This window comes from Emydura macquarii, unplaced genomic scaffold (assembly GCF_026122565.2).
Source record: "Emydura macquarii macquarii isolate MOO-44397 ecotype Brisbane River unplaced genomic scaffold, CSIRO-AGI_Emac_v2 contig_973, whole genome shotgun sequence".
Lineage (NCBI taxonomy): Eukaryota > Metazoa > Chordata > Testudines > Chelidae > Emydura > Emydura macquarii.
The window spans coordinates 1,425,114-1,448,035 of NW_027131110.1; the positions used below are offsets into that span (position 1 = coordinate 1,425,114).

Sequence of the window (22,922 nt, forward strand, 5' to 3'; positions counted from 1 at the left end):
AGTGGCTGATGGCGGGGGCTGTCCGGTCCTGACGGCCCTTCTCAGTGGCGTCCACTGTCACTTTCCAGCAGGATGCTCAGACACACACAGCCCTTTGCCGTGAGAGCAGGCAGGCTGCTGCGCTGAGGAAAATGAGATCTGCCCCTTTACTTGATACAGGAAGGCAGGCTGAGATGGGCCTCAGTGGGCTGCAGTCAGCCCTGCTTGGCACAGGGCTATTGACAGATGAAAGTGGCACCTGTTCACACCAGCTAAGAATACAGACCGGTTGTCACGCCACGGCAGCACATTTACGTCCTGTCTCCTACCTGCAGCGGGGCCCCAGCTGGCATTTCCTCGTCAGCTTCTCCTCCCAGCATGTCGATCTGCTCCTTGCAGCTGCAACAGCCGGAGAATTGTCCCCTGGAGTCTGAGGCAGCTGCTGTCGCTCTGCGACTCAGCCAGAACCAAGCCTTGCTTCTGCCGGCCCCGCCACTGTAACCTGATAAGGGAAGTGGAGCAAGCCAAAAAGTCATCTTACTCCCAGAAGTCCCCGGGGCAGGGGCTGGCTGCTTCAGAGACAGGAAAAAGCCCTTTATTAGCAATGTGACTGCAGCTCTGGCGTACAGGGCGCTTCGGAAACAGGACTTGCTGGCCGCAGAGCGATCGGTGCAAGGAGTCTGAGAGCTGCCGAGCGGAGCCGGTTCAAAGATTCACACCTGGCTGCAGCAGTGCCGGTGTACAGAGGGTGCTGAGCGCCCACGGGGAGGGGGGGAGCTGGGAATTAATCGAGCAGACGCTTGCTGCCTTAGAGAGACAAGGTGGGGGAGGCAATATCTTTTACTGGCCTGTCTTCTGTTGGAGAGAGCAGCTTTTGTGCCTACACAAAGCGCGTAAGCCCCTCAGGCAGAGGCGTGTAGGGGGAGCGGGCACGCACGTGTCAATCACAAGCCGTCTCTGCATTTATCCCCCGGAGCTCCGGGAGAGACTGTGTCTCAACCCCACCCCCTTAAAGAGCTGGGACCCCTGCGCCTCCTGCCCCACAGCCAGTCTGGAGCGCTGGCTGCAGCCTGGCCCTGAGTGGTCCATTGAATTAGGAACCATCCCCCTGGTTTAATTCACACAAAGGGCCTGCATTAGCTTGTGGGTCAAGCTTGTAACGGCCTTACGCTCACGTCCGCAGTATTTCTCTCTGTCTGTCTGTCTGTCCAGCACACGATGACTTCGGAGCACAGCACCCTGTCATTTCCAAAATCGCAGGGACGGTTCTAGGCGGCAGTAGCCAGGCCCCTGGTGATTTTGGGAAGAAATCAGAAAACCCCAAAGGGGAAAGTGGGGGACACATGAAGCTCCTGCCGGCTCTTTAGCCTGGCCACAGCCTCAATGCCGCTGCCATTCTCTACAGCTCAAACAGCTGGCGGATGGCTCCATTAACGCCTTCCAGCATGACAACAGGCCTCGCATCTCGTCCCCCTAATAGAGTTGAACAGGTTGGCACCCTGACAGACTTAACTCCCAGGTAGAAAAAGAAGAGGGGGGGGAGGAATAGAAGGGCATGGGGGAAGGGGGAAATGCATAAAGCCCCTGGCATGGAAGTGGGGGAGAATGGAGGAGGGGAGAATGGGGCACCCAGATCCCCTGGTGGCAAAGGAGATTGGAGGACCCTGGTTCTGGGGCGGTGGGGAAGGGGGACACAGAGGCAGACAGAGCTCCAGGCACAGGGAGAAAAAGGAGGGACCCTGCTACGGGGGAGAGGGGAATGGGGAGCACACTGAACCCCTGGAGGGAGGGAGCCTGTAATAACTGGGCCTGCAAATTTACCTTAATTGTGAGTTCCAGGGTGGGAAAGTGGATCAAAGTTTATGGGATGTTTCAATCACGTCTAACAAACAATTCGTTCTGTTTTGTTGGGAAAAGCTGCCCAAAGGACAGGACTGCACTAGCCTAAATAACAAGGCCTCCTGCTGTAACTCAAGGACTGTGTTAAGATCCCCCCAGGTAAACGAGAGACCTGTGGGAAGGGAAATCTGTCAACCAACATCGGTGTGTCAGACAGTCAGCCTGATTGGTGGACAGAATAACGAGGGGAGAGGCTGTTCCCCCATCACTGCGCTTTGGGTTCTTAAAAAGAAAAAAAAGACTGCGGGGAAAATTAACAGAGGCGAAATGAAGGGACCAGGACCGAATTCACCAATCATGGCTGCCACCCCCACCATCCCCTCGGGCCCCAGGATTTACCATATCATCGTTGGGCCTTTGTTGTCCTGATGCTGAGAGATGTCCTGACTGACTGGGCAGACAAAGGGACCCAGCTGACACCACCACAGCCACCAGTTCCGGCTGAATTCTGGCCACCATCTGGGCTGATGCGAGACTTTGTCACACACACATATACCCCCTTGAGTGCCCATTTCCTTCCCCATCTGATTTCTTCTCTTTCCTACCCTGCTCCTTTTTAAGTCCTGTCTAGTTAGCATCTGGCTTAGCTGGTCAATAATGTGTATTTTGAAACACAGAGGTAAGTCTGGGGCCAGAGAGGCAGATAAAAACTAGGCCCTAAACCTAAATAGCCCGCTGCTGGTACGCGTTTGCGGGTCTTGGAGTGGCTGAGCAGCCCCTGTGCTGGACTTGTGGTTTTACAGCAGAGAGGATGCCAGGGAGAGTCAACACCAGAGATGGCTGCTGCATTTGCTATCTTTGCTCTTCTTTTCTCTCCTCTTTGGTGTGTTTATCTCGTTTTGTCTTTAAGGAGAAGCGAGGTCGGACTGTTAACAACAGCAGTAGCTCCCGCCCATCTCAACTAACTCCGGCTCTTTATTCCCATCCTTTATAACTTCCAAATGCCCTGTCAGACAAGGGCGGGAGGGGTTGCCTCTAAAGACTCTCTCCTGCAAGAGGGAAAGAACCAGGGCTGCTGTTACAAAGAAAGCCTTACTTCAAACTTCCCATTGCAACGGTTTTTCCTTCTCTTCTGTGTCCTTAATGAATGGCTAAGAGGCTTTTCCAGGGCTAAGCAGAAGAGGAAACTCTGAACCTTCCTGCGCACGGTTTCATGTTGGGCAGTGACAGGGCTATAGTAACGCTTTGACTCTTGCCACTGAAATTAGTACAGTAGGGGACACTGGGGGAAGCTGGTACAGGGGACACAGAGCCCCTGGCATGGGGAGGGGGGGGATGGAGACCCTGGAAGAGAGAAAAGGGGCCCACAACTCCAGGTGAAGGTGAGATTGGGGGAAGGTGCAGGGCGTCCCTGAAACTGGGGCATGTGGGGCAGACAGGGAGCTTGTGGGGCAAATGGAGGGATGCAGGGAGCCCGGCTTGCAGAAGCTCCGAACCATGTGCAACCTGCTAGTTATAACGGGCTTCACGTGAGAAATGAATGGGAATTCCTGAGGCAGAAACACGTTTTGGCCTTGACTTCCAAAAGTGCCCATCGATTCGGGGGTACTCCAGGTTCCAGCCTGAGACACATACACCTGGCAGTCAGAGATGCTGGGAACTCCTGGAAACCCGCTGGAGCTGCCGCTGCAAATCCGGCCCTGAATCAGGCCTCCTGTGCGGTGGCGGGTGGGTTTTAATTCACTGTGCAACGGCTTCTCCACCAGCATCAAACCCTGCGTGCCTGTAAGTGGGGGGTTTAACCTGCATCTGCTAGTTTAGGGCTCAGTAATAGATCCAGGGAGTTTAAGGCCAGAAGGGACCATTAAGCTAGTCTGATCTGACCTCGTGCATCACACACACAAGAGACTTTCACCCTCCGGGCGGCCGCGGGAGGATGTGTGTTCAGAGCTCATTGCAGGCTCCGAACTTGAATTACAGCCTTGCCGTGGCCAGAGCAGCAGCACCTGGGTGGCTGTGTGAAGGGCCTCCCAGCCCTTCTGAATATCCCAAGTGAGTGGCCGGCCCCATACGCACACCACAGAGCTGCCCATCTGGGTCACTCCACCTGCTGGGCTGGCTAGCACTACCCCACTGCAAACGTCCAGTCCGTCAAACCCCAAAACGTCTAGGCCTCACAACCTAGCAAATTCAGCCACAAAATCTTCCTGTCACTGACCACGGAGCAAGGGAGGAAGACGGGAACCCAGTCTGGATTATGGGGCAGGAACAGGGGACAGCCAGACTGTAACAGCAAGGGGAAGAGCAGGATGCTGCGGGGAGAGGCTGCTGCGGGAATGTAAGTACTGCCAGACATCAGGGCAGGCCCCTGTCACTGACGAGGCAAGCGCCGGGGAGCAGGCCCTGTGCCGGCCGGGAGAAGGCAGAGATGTAACCAGTTGCAGTCCCCTCTGCACACTGACACCCCAGGAAGGGTTAAGGCACAGCACGGGTACTTGTCAGATCTGGATTTTCTGCCACAGACTCCCAGGGACCTTGGGCAAGTCACTTAAGTCTCTCGGTGTCTCAAGTACCCAGCTGTAAAATAAGAATCCTTCCTCTGTCTACCTTGGCTGTTTAGATTGTAAGTGAGTGGTTGGCGCAAGGACTGTCTCTTACTGTGTATGTGTGCTGCACCCAGCCCGGTGGGGATCTGATCTCGGCTGAGGCCTCTCAGCAATACTGCAATATAAAGAGTAATAACATCAGCCGTGACTGAACTCAGATCTTCCAACACCAAAATCTCAGGTGTCTACCACCTTAGCTAAAAATACCAGGAGTAGCTGTCATGTAGGCTGTGTAATGACTGGGACCAGCAGCTAGAGAGAGACAAGAATTCACAGAACCCAGGGTAGCCTATTACGTAGACACGTTTATAGCTCCTTATAACAGAGGTGTTCAGATACCACCATGACAATGGGCTATTTGGTAACCAGCCAACCAGCCAGGAATACTGGAGTTAGGGGGGCATCTTTTCAAGATTTTAAGACTGGTGTAATTCCATTGGCCTTTATGGAATTGTTCTTGCTTGACCTCTCTTTAAAGAGTGAGGGGAATCGGACGTTGGACATTTTAACATATAATTCAGCCTGCTTTAATGACAGATCGAAAACCCAAAGAATCATGAGGTATCTGACACTTTGGTATAGCAAGGATTTATTTGATCTTGCTGCTCCTATAAATATAATCTTGATCTGATTTTACCGTGTGCTTCTATGCACATGCTTCCTGAGCCATGATGGAAAGTTTCCTTATGTTTTGAGCATAAATACATTGCATATTGAGCACCCATCTTAGTCATTTCAAAAAGGTGGATGGGCACGAAGTGCGAGCTGCTCAAGGAATTGTCCCTATCTTTTCTCCATTATACAAAATCCTCTTTGTACTGCAGGATACTAGGCTGTTGTAATAAACGTTGTGATTAAGTGCCTAGGATGGACCACACTGAGGGCTGACTGCAAGAAACGCGGCAGACAATCCACCAAAACTCTAGAATTAGATTCACCGAACCAGTATCAAAAGAGCTTCTACACTGGTTAACAAGAAACCAAACACAGTCCTCTTTAGGCATTCCAGACCTTTGCTTCCATCCAGACAAACAGATCTAATATAGTGAGGGGTTATTGAAAATCCAGTTCACTATATGTGAGGTTCTACTGATCCCAAAGGACCAGACACTTACCCCTAGGTCAATATATATCTCAGATCTTACCCAAATATCAAGCTGTCAGCCAATCCTTAGTAAACTGGCTAAAGATTTATTAAGAGAAGAAAAGAAGAGAATTATTGAATGGGTAAAGAATCATATACATACAAGTGATTTCCAGTGTTCATAGATCAGGATCGTGGCAGTGATGGAACAGACTGCTGGCTTGCAAAACTCTCTTTCGGGCAATGTTCAAAAGATTGGAAGGTCCTCAGTCCATAACTCAAAACACTCCTTTTAGTTGTAAATCCACAGTCCAGAGAACTAGAGCAGGAAAGAGGCAAAATGGACGTGTCTCAGATGTCTTCCATATCCTCTGCCATGTGCCTGGAAATGGACTGTCCCAAACAAAGCCCACAGCCCAGCGGCATGGAAAGATACTGGCCCAAGATGGCGTCTAGGGTCACATGTCCACATCACATGTCCTGGCATGGTTTGCTGAATCACAGGGGCGGCCATTGGCTCCTCGCTGTCTGAGGCATCCACGGGCCAGGCTTACTGGGCAGGACGTTTCTCCAGTGGTCCATTATGAGCTGACAGTCCTTAACGGGCCATCAACACCCAGCGCGCTAGCCCTGATGTAAACCTGTCTGGGGAATGTCACCCAGGCACACAGCACAGGTTTGACATACAGACACACAAGCCCATACCCACAACTTCCGATACAAAAAGGCTACGTGGATTTAACCCTACTTGATAGATTGTGACTTTTTCACTGACACCTGACATGCTGCCCTATATATAAACTTTGTTGTAATTGTATAACTGTAGTAGCAACAATGATACAAATGGCCAGTTTCAATCCGATAGCATCACAAACATAATCAAGGCAATTATTGATCTGGGGTACTTTAGCCCCAATCCCATGTGATTCATAAAAAATGATCTAAAGCAAAACCAGTTAGAATTCTCTCTCAAACACTAAATAAGAGCTACAAGAGAATTGCTTCTTTTTCATGCTTATCTGGCCCCCAACACCACATTATCTGAGCACCTCACAATCTTTGATGCATTTACCCTCACACACCCCTGTGTGTAGGATATTCTCCGCCTTATACCGAGGGGGAATAGAGGCACAAAGAGGCTAAGGGACTTGCCAAAGTTCGCACAACAGGAAGTCTGTTGCAGACCAGACACTTGAACCCAGCTCTTCCAACACCTAGGCCAGGGGCCTAACCATTGGACCACCCTTGCTCCTCTCTGAAGTACTTCTCAGCTTTGCTGGTGCAACTCCCACCGAGGCCAACAGCAAATTTAGCCCATTACGTTCTAAGGCTGAGCAGAAAGTGCGGGGAGTGGTCAATAGTGACTCTCTCATGGCCCAAACGAACCTGTCTGGAGCTCCCCCTCCTCCATCATCTTGCTGCAGACAGAAGAATTCCCCCCAGACCAGAAGGATGTTTTCCCCGTTTCCAGAGTTCTGGGGGTAAATGCATTGAGAGCGAGAAACGGCTGCTAGGGTCCTTGGCCGCCCCTTCCCCCTGCTGCTGCACGAAGCTTGCTGCAGTTTTCCCAACAGAACAAAAGGAACCCCTATGTAGCAAGGCGCTGTGGCCTTCCTCAGAGCCTGGACCCGAGAAAGGGCCACGACGCCCCTGCTGGGCGGATTTGCCAGCTTACACCCTACCCTAAAGGGAGAGAGACGCCATTCAACCTCCAGAGGAGCACCTTCTTCTCCCAGGAGCGAGAGATTCCTGGGTTACATCATAGCCTGAAAACCAAGGGATCCAGACAGCCCCAAAGGGACTTACGAACGGCCAGACTGGGTCAGACCAAGGGTCCATCTAGCCCAGTCTCCTGTCTGCCGACAGTGGCCAATGCCAGGTGCTTCAGAGGGAATGAACAGAACAGGACATCATCAAGCGATCCAACCCGTCAGCCGTTCCCAGCTTCTGGCAATAGCAATCCCTGCCTCTCCGGGCTAAGAGCCAGGCTGTGCACACATCACCCGGCCCAAGGGAGTTAGCCCCATATACCAGCAGCACCCTGATCTTCACTGAGGTTCCACTCTCAGGCAGGGATTTCCCTACACCCCCCTGAATTCCCCCAGTGGTCAAAGTGTTGCCAATTAAGTCGTTTTCCAACCTCCCCTGCCATTGTGAACGCCCCTCTAATTCCTAGAGAAAACACTGCTCTCAGGCACTTCTCCCACTCACCTCCTTAAAGTTAAAGAACACACACAGGATAGCCCATAACCAATGATAACAGTAGAATCCCCCCCTTCCCCCTGCATTCTGCCTCCCCAGGGAATTCCTTGGACGCTGCTCGTAGTCCGGACTCCAAAGCAAGGACCCTGGGAACTCCGCTAGCCAAAAACCCCAGCCCCCAACCCTCTTCACCCGCTGCGCCAGCCGGCTGCCGCACCCACCGACAGCTTTCCCGTTCAATCGGGAATCGCCCCACGGAGACACTTCCCTTTAAAAACGTGAAGCACAGGGCCCATAACAGTGCAAGGAACAGAGAGGTTAGTTACTAAGGGGATGGGTGCCTTAGAAATCTCTTAGCCAGACGTAGACTAGATGAGATGTGCAGGGGGTTAGAATGAGTTTTAAAAACCCCATTCGGGGCAGGAGGAAACCGCCAGTGCTGTCGGACTCTGGCCAGCCAGACCCTTGAGCTAAATGGGGTGCAGCACCTCCCGCCCAGATCTCTGGGGGTCTCCTGCCCATGTCTCCTGCTCTCATGGAGGCTGCATGGGCAACGGCTTTGGAAGAGGACTGGTTTCCCTCTGTCTCGGCTATAGTGACTTCCCCTCCTCCGCTTCCTATTATTGTGCACGCTCAGCTAGAGGGAGCCCCGCGGACGGGACGGCTAGAGGCAGGCTGGCGGACGGGCTGGCTCCCCCTCTGGGTTCTCACAGGGGTGTCCAGAGGGCTACGGGATCTCTCTGCAGGGAGACCTCTGGTGGGTGGCGAGGTGGGAGAACTGACCGAGGCGCCTCTCGCAGGCCAGGCAGGGGTAGAGCCGCTGCCCATGTGGGTTCTGCGGTGACTGGTCAGGTTGGAGACGTGGCCGAAGCCTTTCCCGCAGTCGGCACAGCGGTAGGGCCGCTCCCCGGTGTGGGTCCGCTGGTGAATAAGCAGGTTGGAGCTCTGGCTGAAGCCCTTCTGGCACTGGGCGCAGGTGTAGGGCCGCTCCCTGGTGTGGGTCCGCTGGTGCTGGATGAGGTGGGACCACTGGCTGAAGCTCTGCTCACACCGGGCACAGGGGTAGGGCCGCTCCCCCGTGTGGGTCCGGCGGTGCTTGGTGAGATCGTGCTTGAGCCGGAAGCACTTCCCGCAGTCAGTGCAGCGGTAGGGCTGCTCCCCGGTGTGGGTTCTCCGGTGCACCTGGAGCTGCTGCCTGAGCCAGAAGTGCTTCGGGCAGTCGGGGCAGGCGTGGAGGCGCTCGCCGGTGTGTGTGCTGCGATGCCGGGTGAGGACGGAGAGCCGGCTGAAGCGTTTCCCGCACTCCAGGCGGGCGTGGGGACGCTCCCCCGTGTGTGTGCGCTGGTGCCTGACCAGCTCCTGCCTTCTCTTGAAGCTTTTCCAGCATTCCACGCATTCGTGTGGTCTGTCCCGCTGGACCGTGCGTTTTGGACGCCTCCTGCATCTCCCAGTCGCTGGGGCAGCCAGCTCCTCCCGCGTGGGATTCCCCTTCTGCCGGGCTGGCCTGGGCAGCCTCTCCCGGGTTTTTCCCTGGTTAGGACTTCGGGAGACGCTCTCTTCTGATCTCCAAGGTAACAGCCCATGTGGCTCCAGGTTCTCAAGACTGTCCCAGGGATACAGCCCCTCTGTTCTCCCCAAGCTGCCACCGGCTGTGAGGTGGAAAAGAGAAACCAAACATTAGTTTCTGTGCTGCTGGCAAAGGGAGATTCAGAATAGCAGGAACGCTGCCATGCTGAGTCCCAAGAATTGGGTTTCATTAGGATCTGCCGAGCCCTGACCTCCCGCTTCGGGCCAAGGGCTGGTCTGGCCAGGCCCGTCTCCTGTATTTGATTCTCTCACTGCAGGTAGTGTCACAGGCTGTCGGGGCAGAGGTGGGTCTCCAGGGAAAGCTCTGTATTGTCCCCTGTTAGCTCCCAGGGGTCTGTATTACACTCGGGACTCCAGCGCCAGATAGTAAAGTTCGGATCTCTTCAGCCTATTCAGTCTGAATTCCGCCTGTGTCCTGCAGTGGGGGTGGGTGGGGAGGGGAAGCGGATGTCCCTGGAGGGGTCCTGCTCTCCTTCAGACACGAGGTGCAGCGCGCCAAGGCTCTTGTGATTGACGAGTTGTGGCCGCCAGCCGTGCAGGCTTTCCCAGGCCCCGGAGCGGCCCATTTCAAGGCGAACGGAGAGAAAACAACAGGGGAAGAGGTCGTCTCCCTGCGTCTGTGCCGTGCTTCTCTGAGGCCAGCCCTGGAGCTTTCTAGCAATTGCCTGCTATGGCCTAGCGCCATCTTGGGGAGAGGGGGGCCCGGGAGGTGACCAGATGATCCCACCAGGGCAGGCTTCTTCCTGGGAATAGCCAGGAGAGATTTCAAGCCCGCCAGCTCCCCCGAGGCGCTGAGTTTCTGCCTCTGGTCAAGTTTTGGGGAGACGCTAGCAGAGCAGGGTGGCCGGGAGGGGCCTAGTTGGGCACGGCTGACGAGGTGTGCAGGAGGGGACCCGCGAGGCAGGTCTAGATCCCTCTTCAGGGTTCGCTTCCCTGGCTGGGCAGAGCCAGGGGCTGGAGGGCTGATCTCCCTGCTGGGTCTCAGCCCTTCTACAGTGGAAAGGGGGCGTTTGCCACCCCTTCTCCCCGTCCCACGCTGTGCATGCAGCCTGCAGAGGAAACGAGTCCCCTGCTCAGGGCGGGGATGGTGCGGGACGTGACCTGCAATCCTGGGCTGGGCAGTGGGGGAGCTGAGAGGGAGGGAGGAGACCTGGGGAAGCTGTTGGCTGCCTCTCAGCCTGTGCACTGAGCAGTGGGGGAAGAGCTTTGTCTTTCCTGAGCTGCCCGCGGCTGAGACCATTGGCTCCTGCTGCCAGGAGCAGGAGGCGCCTCCCTCTGCTCCTCCGCTGCCACCAGCACTTGTCTGGCCGTAGCAGTGGAGGGATGATCCAGGGGAGCAGGTAGCTCCTGCTGCTGCTGCTGCTGGAAAAAGGAGCTGGGGTGAAGGAGACGGCTCCTTGAGGGGTCCCCTGTCCATGACCACGCAGGGGATAAAAGGCTCCTCCCCCTGATCTGGGCACCTGAGAAGAGGCCCCTCCCTCCGGCACCCCTTTCCTTCCTCTGCCTCTTCATGGTGGGCTGGGGGAGGCCGAGGGGAGAATGATCTTATCACAGACCTGTGTCCTGCTGAGCCCCGCTCCGGCAGCTGCCTGGGCGCTTCTGGAGACTGCTCACATGTCTTCAAAGCAGCGCCCTCCTGGCCCCTGCCTCCCCTGAGCTTGGAGACCAGGTCTGTAAACAGAACCGCAAGGGCCTACAAGAAAGCCCCCGGAAGAAGCGGAGGCGGCAGTGGGTGTGTGCATGGAGGAAACAGGGGCCCGGGTGGGGGCGAAGGACCCGACTGACGTTGCGACAAAATATGGTTTAAAGAAAATAGGATACACTTTGCACGAAGTGTTGCTCACACCTGAGGGGTGCCAGTGACTGTAAGAGATGGAAGGTTTCTCCCCGGCTTGCTACCCGCGGGCTTTGCGGAGAGCTAGACGTGACAGCCACGCCCCAGGGGACGGTATTGTAGGGTCCTTCGTACTTGATTTGGGGGTGTTGGACTATAGGAGCCAAGAAACCCCCGCAAGCCGGACTGCCAGGGAACTGCCAAACTGCCGGAGCAGGAGAGCTGGGAGAATTCCCGGCGTGTGTCCCCCTTCCCTCGTTTCCGGCTGCTCACCCACTTTTCCCTGAGTCCTTCCGAGCATTACTCACCTGGGGTGGGAGCTCTGCTTTTCACCGAGCCCTGCTGGTCCCTGACCCATGGCTCTTCCCCTCTTTCCATCCGGGCTATGACGTCAGGTATGGCCCGCGCGTAGCCTGGGGGCGGGGAGCAGATGAAGGGATGTGTTTGGTGTCCTTCTCCCACTCTTGTGTTCATTCCACCGCGTGCACCCGCTCTCTCACACGCTCCCCATGCAGCAGCTGGCTTCCCCCACAAACCCTGGCAGCACTGACCTCCCGAGGACGGAGGGTGTCAGGAGAGCACAAGGAAAACCAGCATCTCCTGATGCTCAGGTCGTCTATTCCATGTCATATGGCTACACAGCGCTGCCTGAGTTAGTCTGTAAGTTCCTTGGGGCAGGACCCGTGCCTTCCTCTGCATAGCATCGCACCGAGCGTGCTGTCCTCCCGCAGGGAAGTCAGACTGCATGACGAGGAAGGGGCCAGATACTAAGTTGCTGTAAATCAGCAGAGCCTCAAGGACTTCAATGGAGGGCTTGGCCCAGTCATTTTACAACCACCTCTGCTCTGTGCTGGAGGGTGCACTTGTCGCTGATGCATTCAAACACACTAACGGCGGCCCTACGAGAAAGCTTCTCCGGCTACTTCACAACCCCCCCTGCTCGAAGAGAAGGAAATCTGAGGCTTACCCAGCGAGATCAGAATTCCATAGTTCTCCTTCACCACCTCCCGGTACAGCTCCCTCTGCCACGCCGCCAGCATCTCCCACTCCCCCCGGGAGAAGTGCACAGAGACCTCACCGAACGTCACTGGCACCTGCAATCACAAAGACGGCCCGCTCAGCCCGGTCTGCCTCGATCCCAGCCCCACATCCCAAGCAGGAGAAACGTTCTCTCTGGCTTCTCAGGAAACGTTGTCTATTGACATCACTGGGTGTCACACGGCTGTGTCGGAGGGCCCAACTGGGCTCTGTCTGAGGAAATTCGTAATACTGTAGTAAAGCGGGTGATACTCCAGATTCATCTCCCGTCCCTGCTCCCCGGCCAGACCACCTGGATAACCTCAGCGGGATAAATGTGCCCTTCTGTTAGCATCACAGAAATCAGAGATGGCAAAGCCCTCGTAGGTTATCTAACCCATCCTATGCCATGAGAGTACTTTCCCCTCCGGGATGTTCTCCAGGGCTGGATCCGCTTCACTTTTAAATGCCTGAGCTGATGGGGCTTCGCTTTTCCGGCGCATTTCTGGAACGTTGCCCTCTCTGACGGACAGCCCAGCAGCCGTCTCCAAGGCGGCTTGTCGGCATCCACCCGTGAACATCTCCCCGGGGCTGATCTGGGGCTCAGACTGGCAGGTAATGAGAGTTACCCGGCTCTTCCCAGGTGTCTCTGGGAGAGGCAGCTCAGAGATGCTCCAGGGTATAGGACACCACCATTAAGGACCTGAAGGGGAAACTGGGGGAGGTACCCACAGTTCTCCTGGCTGGCACAGCTCTTTCAGTTTGTTCCCAGGACGCACAGCCCAGCCTGTCAGGGAACAGCCCCGAGCAGAGTGCATGCTGGGTATCTATGTACCAGTCGGGGTACCCAGTACCCCACTGTGGGCGTGTGAGTGGCTAATCCCAGCAGTGCTCTGTGGCTACGTCTCCACTGCGCTGTAAACTCAGGCTGTGGGACCTGGGCTTGTGGAGTTTCCAAGCCCATGATGCATCGTAAACCTGGGTTCACAGTAGCTGGACCCGGGTCTCGCAGCCACGCCGATGTGTCCGTACTGCACTACGCAGACCTTCTGACTCGGTCTGCAGCTTGAGCTGTGTCCACACTGCAAACAGACAGGAGCCAGACCCCAGTCACAGCAGGACGCAGGCTCCGACCTGTCCCCCAGCCGGGCCATGGGACCCAGGTCCCGAGCGCTTGCTGACCTGAGTCAGACAGATTTGGGTGTGGACGGTGGGGGGACAGGAAGGGGGTTGGGCTCCAGTGCAGTGCAGACATACCCTGTGGCACTTGCTTCCTTGCTGTCCCTGGGGCTCGGTTCAACAGGCAGGGCCTCGCCCAGCAGCAGAAGGATGGTGGCAACTGACTGCCCCTCTCACAAACAGGGTCACTCCGGGGCAGGAGGCGCCGCTGTGGTGACTTGTGAGATTCCCCAGAGCGAGACACCGGAGCAGCTTTCCTTCCTGGGGAGCTGATAGAGAGGGACCTCCTGTGTCGCCTCACTAAGTCACTGCACGAGCCCCCCGAACTTTTCCTGCCCCTCTCCTACCTGCAGAGGGACTGCCACAGACATCTCCCCATGGCCTTCTCTGCCGCACGTGCTGATCCTCGCAGCCAGCTGCTGATTCACCTCGGCTCTGCTCCCTCGGCTCTGTATCCCTGTGCGCCTGGCAGACTCAGCAGCGCTGAGCCTGACTGGGATGGGCAGCGAAGAGAGGCGCACTCTGCCAGCAGCCAGGCCGGGATCCTCCTGGGACCAACCCAGGGCTACAGCAAGAACCTTGCAAACAGGAAGTGATCACGTGCCTGCCATTGGCTACCAGGAAGCAGAGCTGGGATGCTTCAGAGCTGGGAAAACTCCCCTAACCATAGAGACTGCAGAGCTGAAACCCCGCCACAGCAGACAGCTGGCCTTCCCTGGTCCCCAGCCGGAAAAGGGCAGGACCTGTGAGATGTCCAGAAGGGATCACAGACAATGAGGGCTCACACACAGGGCACAGGTGAGATCCCACCGAGGGAGGGGACTAAGCAAATATCCCTGCATAAGAGCTCAGTGCGGGACAGACTCAGAATCTCAGCCCAGGGGAAACTTGAGAGAGGGGCTTGAACCTGCAGGACATCGAGAACGGAGTACCAGGAACAGTCTCCCTCAAATAATCCAAAACTACAAAGACCTTGTATGAAAGGGCGAGGGATGAAAATCTCTGCCTAAAAGCAATGAGCTCCGTCCCAGCCCCATCCCGTCCCCTGTTCCGTCTGCTAAAATGAGCAGCGATGAAATAGTTACTATTTACATTAACGTGTCGTCATTAGGCTGTAGCATTTACAATCCGCTGAGACTGGCCGAGATCACGGCTCCCTGTCATTGTTTCAGGCTGCCTGCAGCCTCAAAAAGATCACATCTGGCAGCTTTCCAGTTTGCAGCCATGAGGGCGAGAGAGTTTCTTCTTTCAAATGATGGTAGAGGATTTGCAGAATCTGAACATGCACCATCAATAATACATCCAGGGGCGGGGGGTGGCGATAATGCCCGCCCCACAGGCAGGCTGCGTGAGCGTCACTGAAATCCCGGCTGCCGCCCACCCTCAGGCCGCTGCCGCAGAATTGCAGGGGCCGGGTTTGCTGTGTCCGCAGCGACCGGTCCCAGCTCCCACCGCCCAGCTCCACCAGGGGGCGGCCCATCCTCGCCCTGCAGGCTGCAGGTTCGAGGCGCGGCGAGGGCGAGCATCGTTCACACGGCGCTGGGCATTGCTCCCCGGCTCGCCAATGGGCGGGTCTGCGGGCCCCGCTGCCTGCCGGGGCGGGGAGTGGATGCATTGATCCCCCCCACCCCTTCCCTGGAAACATGCCCCAGCTGGAGACCGGAGAGAGCCTCTGCTGCAGCCGGTGGGAGAAACCTGGCCTGCAGCTGGACTCTGCGCCCCCGGGGGGGGACTCTGCGCCCCCGGCTGCTGCCGCTGCCGCTGCGGGGGGGCCCTGTGCAAAGCCGGGGCTGCGGAGAAGGAGGGAGGAAAATGCCCGGAAGGGTTCCTGCCTTGCAGGTAGGAAACGTCCCTTCAAATCCAGGGGTGTGTGTTGCAGAGCAGGCTTCCCACGCCAGGGGCCGGCCGGCTGTCTGTCTGTCTGGGTGCGGGGGGTCTCGGGGAGCGGTTGCTGAGGAGCTGGTCTTGAGCCCCTGGCCGGTGATGGGAGCAGCCTGGAAACAGCCAGCCCGGAGCTGGGATCTTCGCCCCCAAGCCCCTGCCCTGGGCACAGCCAGGGCGGAGGAGACGGGAGCCCGCCCGGCTGCGGCTTTGTTCATTGCACCCGGGGTCACGGGGAGAAGCAAAGCAAAGCTCAGCTCTGACTGGCCACGTGCAGCGATCCTCGCCTTCGGGCTGTGCTCAGCTCACCTGCAAACCCGCCCCTGGGGCCCAGTCCTGCAGTCCTTCCTCCGGCAGCGCTCCCAGTGACTTCGGTGGGTTTCCCCTGGGCAAAGAGTGCAAGAGCAGCCCCTGCCTGAGCGGTGACAGCCTGGGCTGGGTGCTGGATGAGCAGACGCCCAGTCAGGGGATGCTTTTGAGTTACAGATTCCTGGAGGGAAAAAAAAATACTTTTCCTGCAGTTAGAAACACAAAAAAACGTATTTCCTCCTCCCAATTATGCAAAAAGGTGGAACATAAAGGTCCATATTTTCTTCTTGGTTCTGCTGTGAAGATCAATGTTGATGTGCTACTGCAGTACATGTGACTAATAACTAAGCATGATTTCAGGTCCCAGTGTCCTTTGCTGATATCTCAGTCTGTTTCACCCGGGAGGAATGGAAGATCTTGGCGGAATGGCAGAAGAAGCTGTACTGGGACGTGATGAAAGAGAACTACGAGACACTGATATGGCTGGGTACGTGACTATACATTACTGTGGAGTTGTCAAGTCTGAATGTCTTTATGTTGCTTGAGAGCTTGTTCCCCTCCCCTCTTTTTAATCTGCTAGTGAAAGGTGTAGGTTGGGCAGCCATAGAAATTGAAGGCAGTGTCTCTTAGTGGATAGAGCAGTGGGTTAGGACTCAGGAGATCTGGGTCCAAGTCCCAGCTCTGCCACTGGCCTACTGTCTGACCTTGGGCAACTCACTTCACCCCTCTGTGCCTCAGTTTCCCTGTTTGTCAAATGCAAAGCACTTCGCAAAGGGGGTCAGTATCATTATCCCAATGATACCAACCTTCTTTGTTGGAAGCACTTGGAGATCTACTGATGAAAAGCAGCCTCAGAGCTAGGTCTTGTTATTTATCATAACCCAGAGCTGCAGCCGCCGTGCCTGCTTCTCACATTCTGTTCCAATATCGTCCCACCCTTCCAGGGTGAAAACATCCCGGACCAGAGGGGATTCACTCTCCATGGTCTAGTCAATCTGCTAGGCTACTGGTCAGAACCACTTAGCGCCAGTTGTGGCCACAGCTTTTTGTGATGGCCGTGTTGGGGGCTGGGATTCCCAACTCGTTTCACTCTGGTGTCTTGAAGATCTTTGGTTTAATGAGGGGCCATCTGTGTAAATGACTCTCAGTCTTCATCTAACATGCTTTCAATGTCACCATATTGCAGCACTGAGTTCCCTTTCATTAACACGAACAGTTCTGTAGTCCATGTTTTCATAAAATAGTGTCTAAAATCGATTCTGTAGCATTGGCCACTTATTCCCAGAAATAACTTCCTGTCCAATGGGCTCAGCTAACCCCATCTGTCTCTTTGCTGGTCCTGCAGCCTCAAACTAGCTTCTGAAAAATCAGGCTGTGTTTTTTCTGCTAGCAGTAAGGATTCTGAACTAGGGATTTAACTGGTAGTTTTGTTGAGGATGCATGCAGCAGAAGGAGGTGCAGCTTTGCTTGCCTGTATGCACGATCGATTATCTCTCAGGGCTGCCAATGGTAAAAAAACAGCCGGTGGAACTCACTGCCACAAGATATCATTAAGGCCAAACACTTGGCAGGTTCCAAAAAAGGATTGGGTGTTTATGTGGATAATGAGAACATCTGGAGTTACAGAAACAAAGGTTTAAAAAAGAGGTTGGAAGGAATAGAACCCCTCATGCTTCAAGGCAGGGGCCATCCTTTGACTGAGGGAGAGATATTAGGAAAACAATGTTCTCTGCGGCAGGTTATTCCAGAAGTGCCTACGGCAGGGTGTCTCTCCCCTTGTATTGCATCAGCTGCTGTTTGGAATCAGGATCCTGGCTGCGGGGGTCTGATCCCACTTAGCAATTGCTGCTTTCCTTTAAAGAGCTCCACGCGCTGCAGAAGCGCCTCTTTGGGGCTAGGTCTGGGAATTCGTTTTCACCCTGGCGGGTATTCCCTGCTGAGAGTTGCTCGTGTGTGGTCCCTGTCTCTCTTCGCGACTCAAAGGGCTCCCACTTTGTAACTCCGGCCACGTCATTATACAGGCCCTCCTCGTGGGGTATTGTGGTCCCACCAGACAAGCTAGCCAGATGCCGCCACTTTCACTTTTGTGCCACTTCCCAGTGGCCGAGAGGGGAATCTGTGGCCTCACGCAACTCAAGTTCCAGCCCAGGGACCCTCTGACTAGCAATCCAGGGCTACTCCATCTCAGTGGGTGTTTCCCTGGGCTCCTTCCTACCCCACTACTCTATCTCCTGGTCTGTCTCTGGGTTTACCACCAGCGCTTCCTCTGCTACTTCCGCCGCTTGGCCTCGTGCTGGACTCCCTAGTCCAGGGTGGGAAAGCTGAGACAGAGGCCAAGTGAGGCTCTCAAAGTCTGTGATTAGCTGTGTCCCGGCCCATGCTCAGATCACTAGTAGGAGATTCTCTCCCGGGAAGTGAGGGAAAGCCGACATGCGTCGCAAGGGCTCAGGAAGGCTTGCTGTGCAGTCCTTAGCAGAACGACACAACTGCTGCGGGCCGGCTCTGTGTATTTCCGAACGTTGGTAATGTGCAGATTGTGACGTGCCAAACGGGGCATTCCTGCTGCTGCCTGAGGAAGGAGGAAAGCCCTACGCAGAGGATGCGACTGCCTCAGCCAGGCAGGCCATGGCCCATGTGTCTATGGGTGAGTATGTGAAATGATGAGAAAAGAAATGCCCCTGAGTGCAGGAGAGCGAGCTGAAATATTTCAGACACAGGTTGTATTGCAGAAATGGGGCCTTGTTTGAAAGAGAATCTTCTTGAAAAACTGACGTTAAAAAAATTATAGACCTCTTTATTGTGCTCTAGGCTTCTGGTAAATGAAAAACAATTAGAAACTGATGTTTTGCTAAAAATTTCAATTAATTTGGAACAAACAAAACAGGGTGGTTTTGAACCCTATGAAATGGAAACCATCTAGACATTTTTAGCAAAACTTTTCCCCATTTTTTAACCAGCTCTAGTTTTAAGTGGGGAAACTTGCTCAAAAGCGTCATCTTCATATGAAGCTTCGTGTGGTTCTGTCAGTGAAACTGCCATGACAGGCAGTGGACCGGTTTAGAAAGATCATCATCGGTTTAGATCATCAACAATCTGTGGTTGTGTCTCAACTGAATAAATATCACCTCTCTCATAGATTCAGAAATTCCTTGGCCAGAAGGACCATTGTGATCATCGTCTGCCCTCCTGTATAACACCAGCCAGGGAATTTCCCCCAAATAATTCCCAGAGCAGATCTGTTAGGACAACATCCAATCTCGACTGAAAAATTGTTAGTGATGAGACTCCACCACAACTCTTTGTAAATTGTGCCTATAGTTAATCACTCTTGCTAGCTCCCTGCTTCACTTATGGGCCCTTCAGGAGTGCAGGGACATTTCTTAGTTTCAGATTAATATGCCTAGGAATTCCTGTGAGAATTCAATCTAGTCAAGAAATGCAGGGCAATCCTTGCTCTTCCTTGTCTATAATAAGATGAGTGTTGTTTCCTTGCAGTTGCTGAGTACCTGAAGGCAAGTGGAAAGGTGAAACGGGAGGACGATGAAGTTGAAATCCAAATCCCCGAGAATCTCCCTTTGTTTGTGGAGGAAAGGCCCGTCTCGTGGGGCTCTGAGAGCCATGCTTCACGTTTGGGTGCTCAACGGCGCCCGGCCTCCCGTGCTGAACTCAGTGACATCGCTGGCAAAACTTCCCCAGAGCTCACTCCGTGCAAGACGGAGCCCTGGAGCGAGGCGGACGCTCTGCTTGAGTGGACGTCACAGCGCAATGGCCGTTTGCGATGGCAGCATCAGGCAAACGGTCCGGCCCCCCAGGATGTTCGCTGCCTTGTAAAGGAAGAGCTCAAAGAGGACGGCTACGGGGTGGGTAGCAGCACTCAGCAGTACCGCAACACCACCAGAGAGGAGGCCGCTCCATGCCCCGAGTATGATGGAAGCGACAGCCCGTGGCTGGGCACCGCCAGCAACCAGAGGACTCAGCTGGGAGCAGACCCATCCCGGGGTGGCGAAGGCCAGAGCGTTTTCATCTGCAAGACGAAGATAAGGGACGACCTCAAGGTTCACGTGGTGGAGGAGCCTTCTCTGGGCGAATCGCCGGCCGGCGAGCAGCCGCGAGATCAGCAGAGAGGGCGGCTCTTCCCGTGCTCCCAGTGCGACAGAGACTTCCCGCGCCGGGCGGACCTGGTCAGGCACTGCCGCGTGCACAGCGGCGAGCGGCCGTATCACTGCAGCCGCTGCGGCAAGGGCTTCCGCCGGCGCTCCCACCTCAGCGACCACCTGCGCACCCACACGGGCGAGAAGCCCTTCCCCTGCCGCCTGTGCCCCAAGCGCTTCAGCCGGCGCTCCACCCTCAACAAGCACCAGGAGATCCACGCCAAGGAGCGGCCCCGGAGAGACGCCGCGCGCCGGAGGGAGCCGGCCCGGCAGAGCAACCCGCTCGAGCCGTGCCAGGCCCGCGACGCGGACGAGGCCTACCCGTGCGGGAGGTGCCCCGAGACCGTCGGCCCGCCGGCCCGGCCCGAGCGGGCGCCCGCCGGGGAGAAGCCCTTCTCCTGCGGCGTCTGCGGCAAGAGCTTCACCACCCGCTCCTACGCCACCAGACACGAGCGGGCCCACCTGGAGCAGCGGCCCTGCGCCCTGGGCCCAGAGGACGTGGCCGGGCAGCCAGGCCGGGCCAACCGCCTGCAGGCGCGGGGCAGCGAGATGCCGTTCCCCTGCGGCTTGTGCGGCCGGCGGTTCCGCCGGCGCTCGCACCTCAGCGACCACCTGCGCACCCACACGGGCGAGAAGCCTTTCCCCTGCCGCCTGTGCCCCAAGCGCTTCAGCCGGCGCTCCACCCTCAACAAGCACCAGGAGATCCACGGGCGGCCAGGCCCGCACGCCACCGGGGACGGGGAGCCCCTCCGCCAGCCGCCCCTCCGCCAGCCGCCCCGCCGGCGCCGCCCGGCTGCCAAGCCCTACCCCTGCCACACATGCCACAGGAGCTTCAGCACCCGGGCCTATGCCGTGCGGCACGAGAGGGCCCATGGAGGGGAGCGGCTGGCTGTGCCTGACGCGGGCAGCCGGGGCTGCGGCGTGCAGACTCGTGCCGTCAAGCGTGAGGCCGGCGCCGGAGGAGAAGGGCCGGGTCGTCCCCAGGTTCCTGGGAACGGTGTCGGGTCACAGCCGCTCGCCTTCAAGGAGGAGAGGCCGTTCCCTGGGGCGAGCGGCCCAGAGCCGGTGCTGGAGCATCCGCAAGCTCCTGCCAGAGACAAGCCCTACCCCTGCGGCCTGTGCAAAAGACGCTTCAGGTGGCAGTCGACCCTCAGCAGGCACCAGAGCTGCCACGCGGCGAAGAAGCTGCACCCCTGCCCCCGGTGCCCGCAGAGCTTCGGGAGCCAGCTGGCCCTGAAAAGGCACCAGCTGCGCCATGCGGAGGAGAAGCCCTTCTCCTGCAGCCTGTGCCACAAGCAGTTCCGCTGGCGCTCCTACCTGAGCGTGCACCGCCGGGTGCACCTGGAGCACGGCCCCTACCAGTGCAGCCTGTGCGACAAGCGCTTCGTCTTCAAGCGCGACTTCGTCACGCACTACGGCTTCCACACGGGCGAGCGGCCCTACCCCTGCAGCTGCTGCGCCCGCAGCTTCCGCAAGCAGTCGCACCTCACCGACCACCTCCGCATCCACACCGGCGAGAAGCCTTTCCCCTGCAAGCTGTGCGGCAAGCGCTTCGGCCGCCGCTCCACGCTCACCAAGCACCAGCAGGTCCATGCTCAGCGCAAGCCCCTCCACTGCGCCGCCTGCCGCAAAAGCTTCGCCGTGGAGTCCGTGTTGATCATGCACCAGAAACTGCACAGCAGGGCGGCCGCCCCGAGCGTGTGATTCCGTTTCCAGGCGCACGGCGTTACCTGCGTGTGCCACCACATCCGGCCGGGTGATGAGCTGTAACGAACTGCTGCATGGGACAAGGGGTCGCTCCAAACGCCAGCGTCACTGACTGCCAAAGCAGAGACGGTGTCTAGTCAATTGCTTAAAACGCACTGGGGTTATTCTCGTGACTGCCGTGTACAAAGGCTCTGCATGGAAAGCTTTGCTTGGACCATCCAGTGGGCTGGAGGATAAATAAGATGTAAGATAAATTGTTTCAATGTCTGAGCTATTTGGTATGCCTCAGGGTGAGCCCCCAGCAGGGGGGGTGAACCTGGGACAGCTGGATCTCAACACATGAACCTCTCTCCTGCTTGAGCGAAAAGACTGGGTTGTCCAAGGCAAAGAACATAAGAACGGCCACACTGGGTCAGGCCAATGGTCCGTCTAGCCCCGTATTCTATCTGCTGACAGTGGCCAATGCCAGCTGGTTTAGAAGGAATGAACAGAACAGGCAATCATCCAGTGATCCATCCCCTGTTGTCCACTCCCAGCTTCTGGCAAACAGAGGCTTGCTAGGGACACTCCGAGCATGGGGTTGTGTCCCTGCCCATCTTGGCTAATAGCCATTGATGGATCTATCCTCCAGGAACTTGTCTAGTTCTTTTTTGAACCCTGTTATAGTTTTGGCCTTCACAACATCCCCTAGAAATGAGTCCCCAGGCTGACTGTGCGTTGTGTGAAGAACTGCTTCCTTTTGGCTGTTTTAAACCTGCTGCCTGTTATTTCATTGGGTGACCCTAGTTCTTGTGTTATGGGAAGGAGTAAATAACATTTCCTTATTCACTTTCTTTACACCTGTCAAGATTTTATAGACCTCTGTCATATCCACCCTTAGTCGTCCCTTTTCCAAGCTGAAAAGTCCCAGACTTTTTAAACTCTCCTCGTATGGAAGCTGTTCCATCCCCCGAATCATTTTAGTTGCCCTTTTCTGTACCTTTTCCAATTCCAATATATCGTTTTTTGAGATGGGGTGACCAGATCTGCACACAGTATTCAAGATACCCTGGATTTATATAGACATTATGATATTTTCTGTTACATTCTCTGTCCCTTTTCCTAACGGTTCCTAACAATCTGTTAGGTTTTTTGACTGCTGCTGCACATGGAGTGGATGTTGTCAGAGAACTGTCCACTGTGACTCCAAGATCTTTCTTAGGTGGTAACTGCTCATTTAGACCCCATCATTTTATATGGACAGTTGAAATTCTGTTTTCCAATCTGCATTACTTTGAATTTATCAACACTGAATTTTATCTGCCATTTTGTTGCCCATTCACCCAGTTTTGTGAGATCCTTTTGTAACTCTTCGCAGTCTGCTTTGGCTATAACTATCTCGAATAGTTTTGTATCATCTGCAAATTTTGCCACCTCTCTGTTTACCCCTTTTCCCAGATCATTGATGAATATGTTGGACAGCACTGGTCCCAGTACAGACCCCTGGGGGACACCACTATTTACCTCTCTCCATTCTGAAAACTGACCATTTATTCCTGCCCTTTGTT

The 22,922-nt window shown here is 55.7% G+C and overlaps 1 protein-coding gene and 1 pseudogene across 1 annotated transcript; one reads left to right on the top strand and one right to left on the bottom strand.

Moving 5' to 3' along the window:
- LOC137150595 (zinc finger protein 850-like) overlaps positions 1-22,922 on the bottom strand; it is a 49,054-nt pseudogene that overhangs the window by 6,828 nt on the left and 19,304 nt on the right.
- LOC137150574 (zinc finger protein 271-like) lies at positions 14,988-21,629 on the top strand. Its single transcript, XM_067544530.1, has 3 exons — positions 14,988-15,166; positions 15,878-16,004; positions 19,013-21,629. The coding sequence occupies exons 1-3, from the start codon at positions 15,140-15,142 to the stop codon at positions 21,370-21,372; spliced, it is 2,514 nt and encodes an 837-aa protein (XP_067400631.1). The 5' UTR covers positions 14,988-15,139; the 3' UTR covers positions 21,373-21,629.

What these genes read in the sequence shown, in the direction of transcription:
- LOC137150574 (XM_067544530.1), top strand. Translation starts at nt 15,140, where the DNA reads ATGCCCGGAAGGGTTCCTGCCTTGCAG. An exon ending in GAAGGGTTCCTGCCTTGCAG is followed by an intron (nt 15,167 to 15,877) that starts GTAGGAAACGTC and finishes GCATGATTTCAG; the next exon opens with GTCCCAGTGTCCTTTGCTGA. An exon ending in CGAGACACTGATATGGCTGG is followed by an intron (nt 16,005 to 19,012) that starts GTACGTGACTAT and finishes GTTTCCTTGCAG; the next exon opens with TTGCTGAGTACCTGAAGGCA.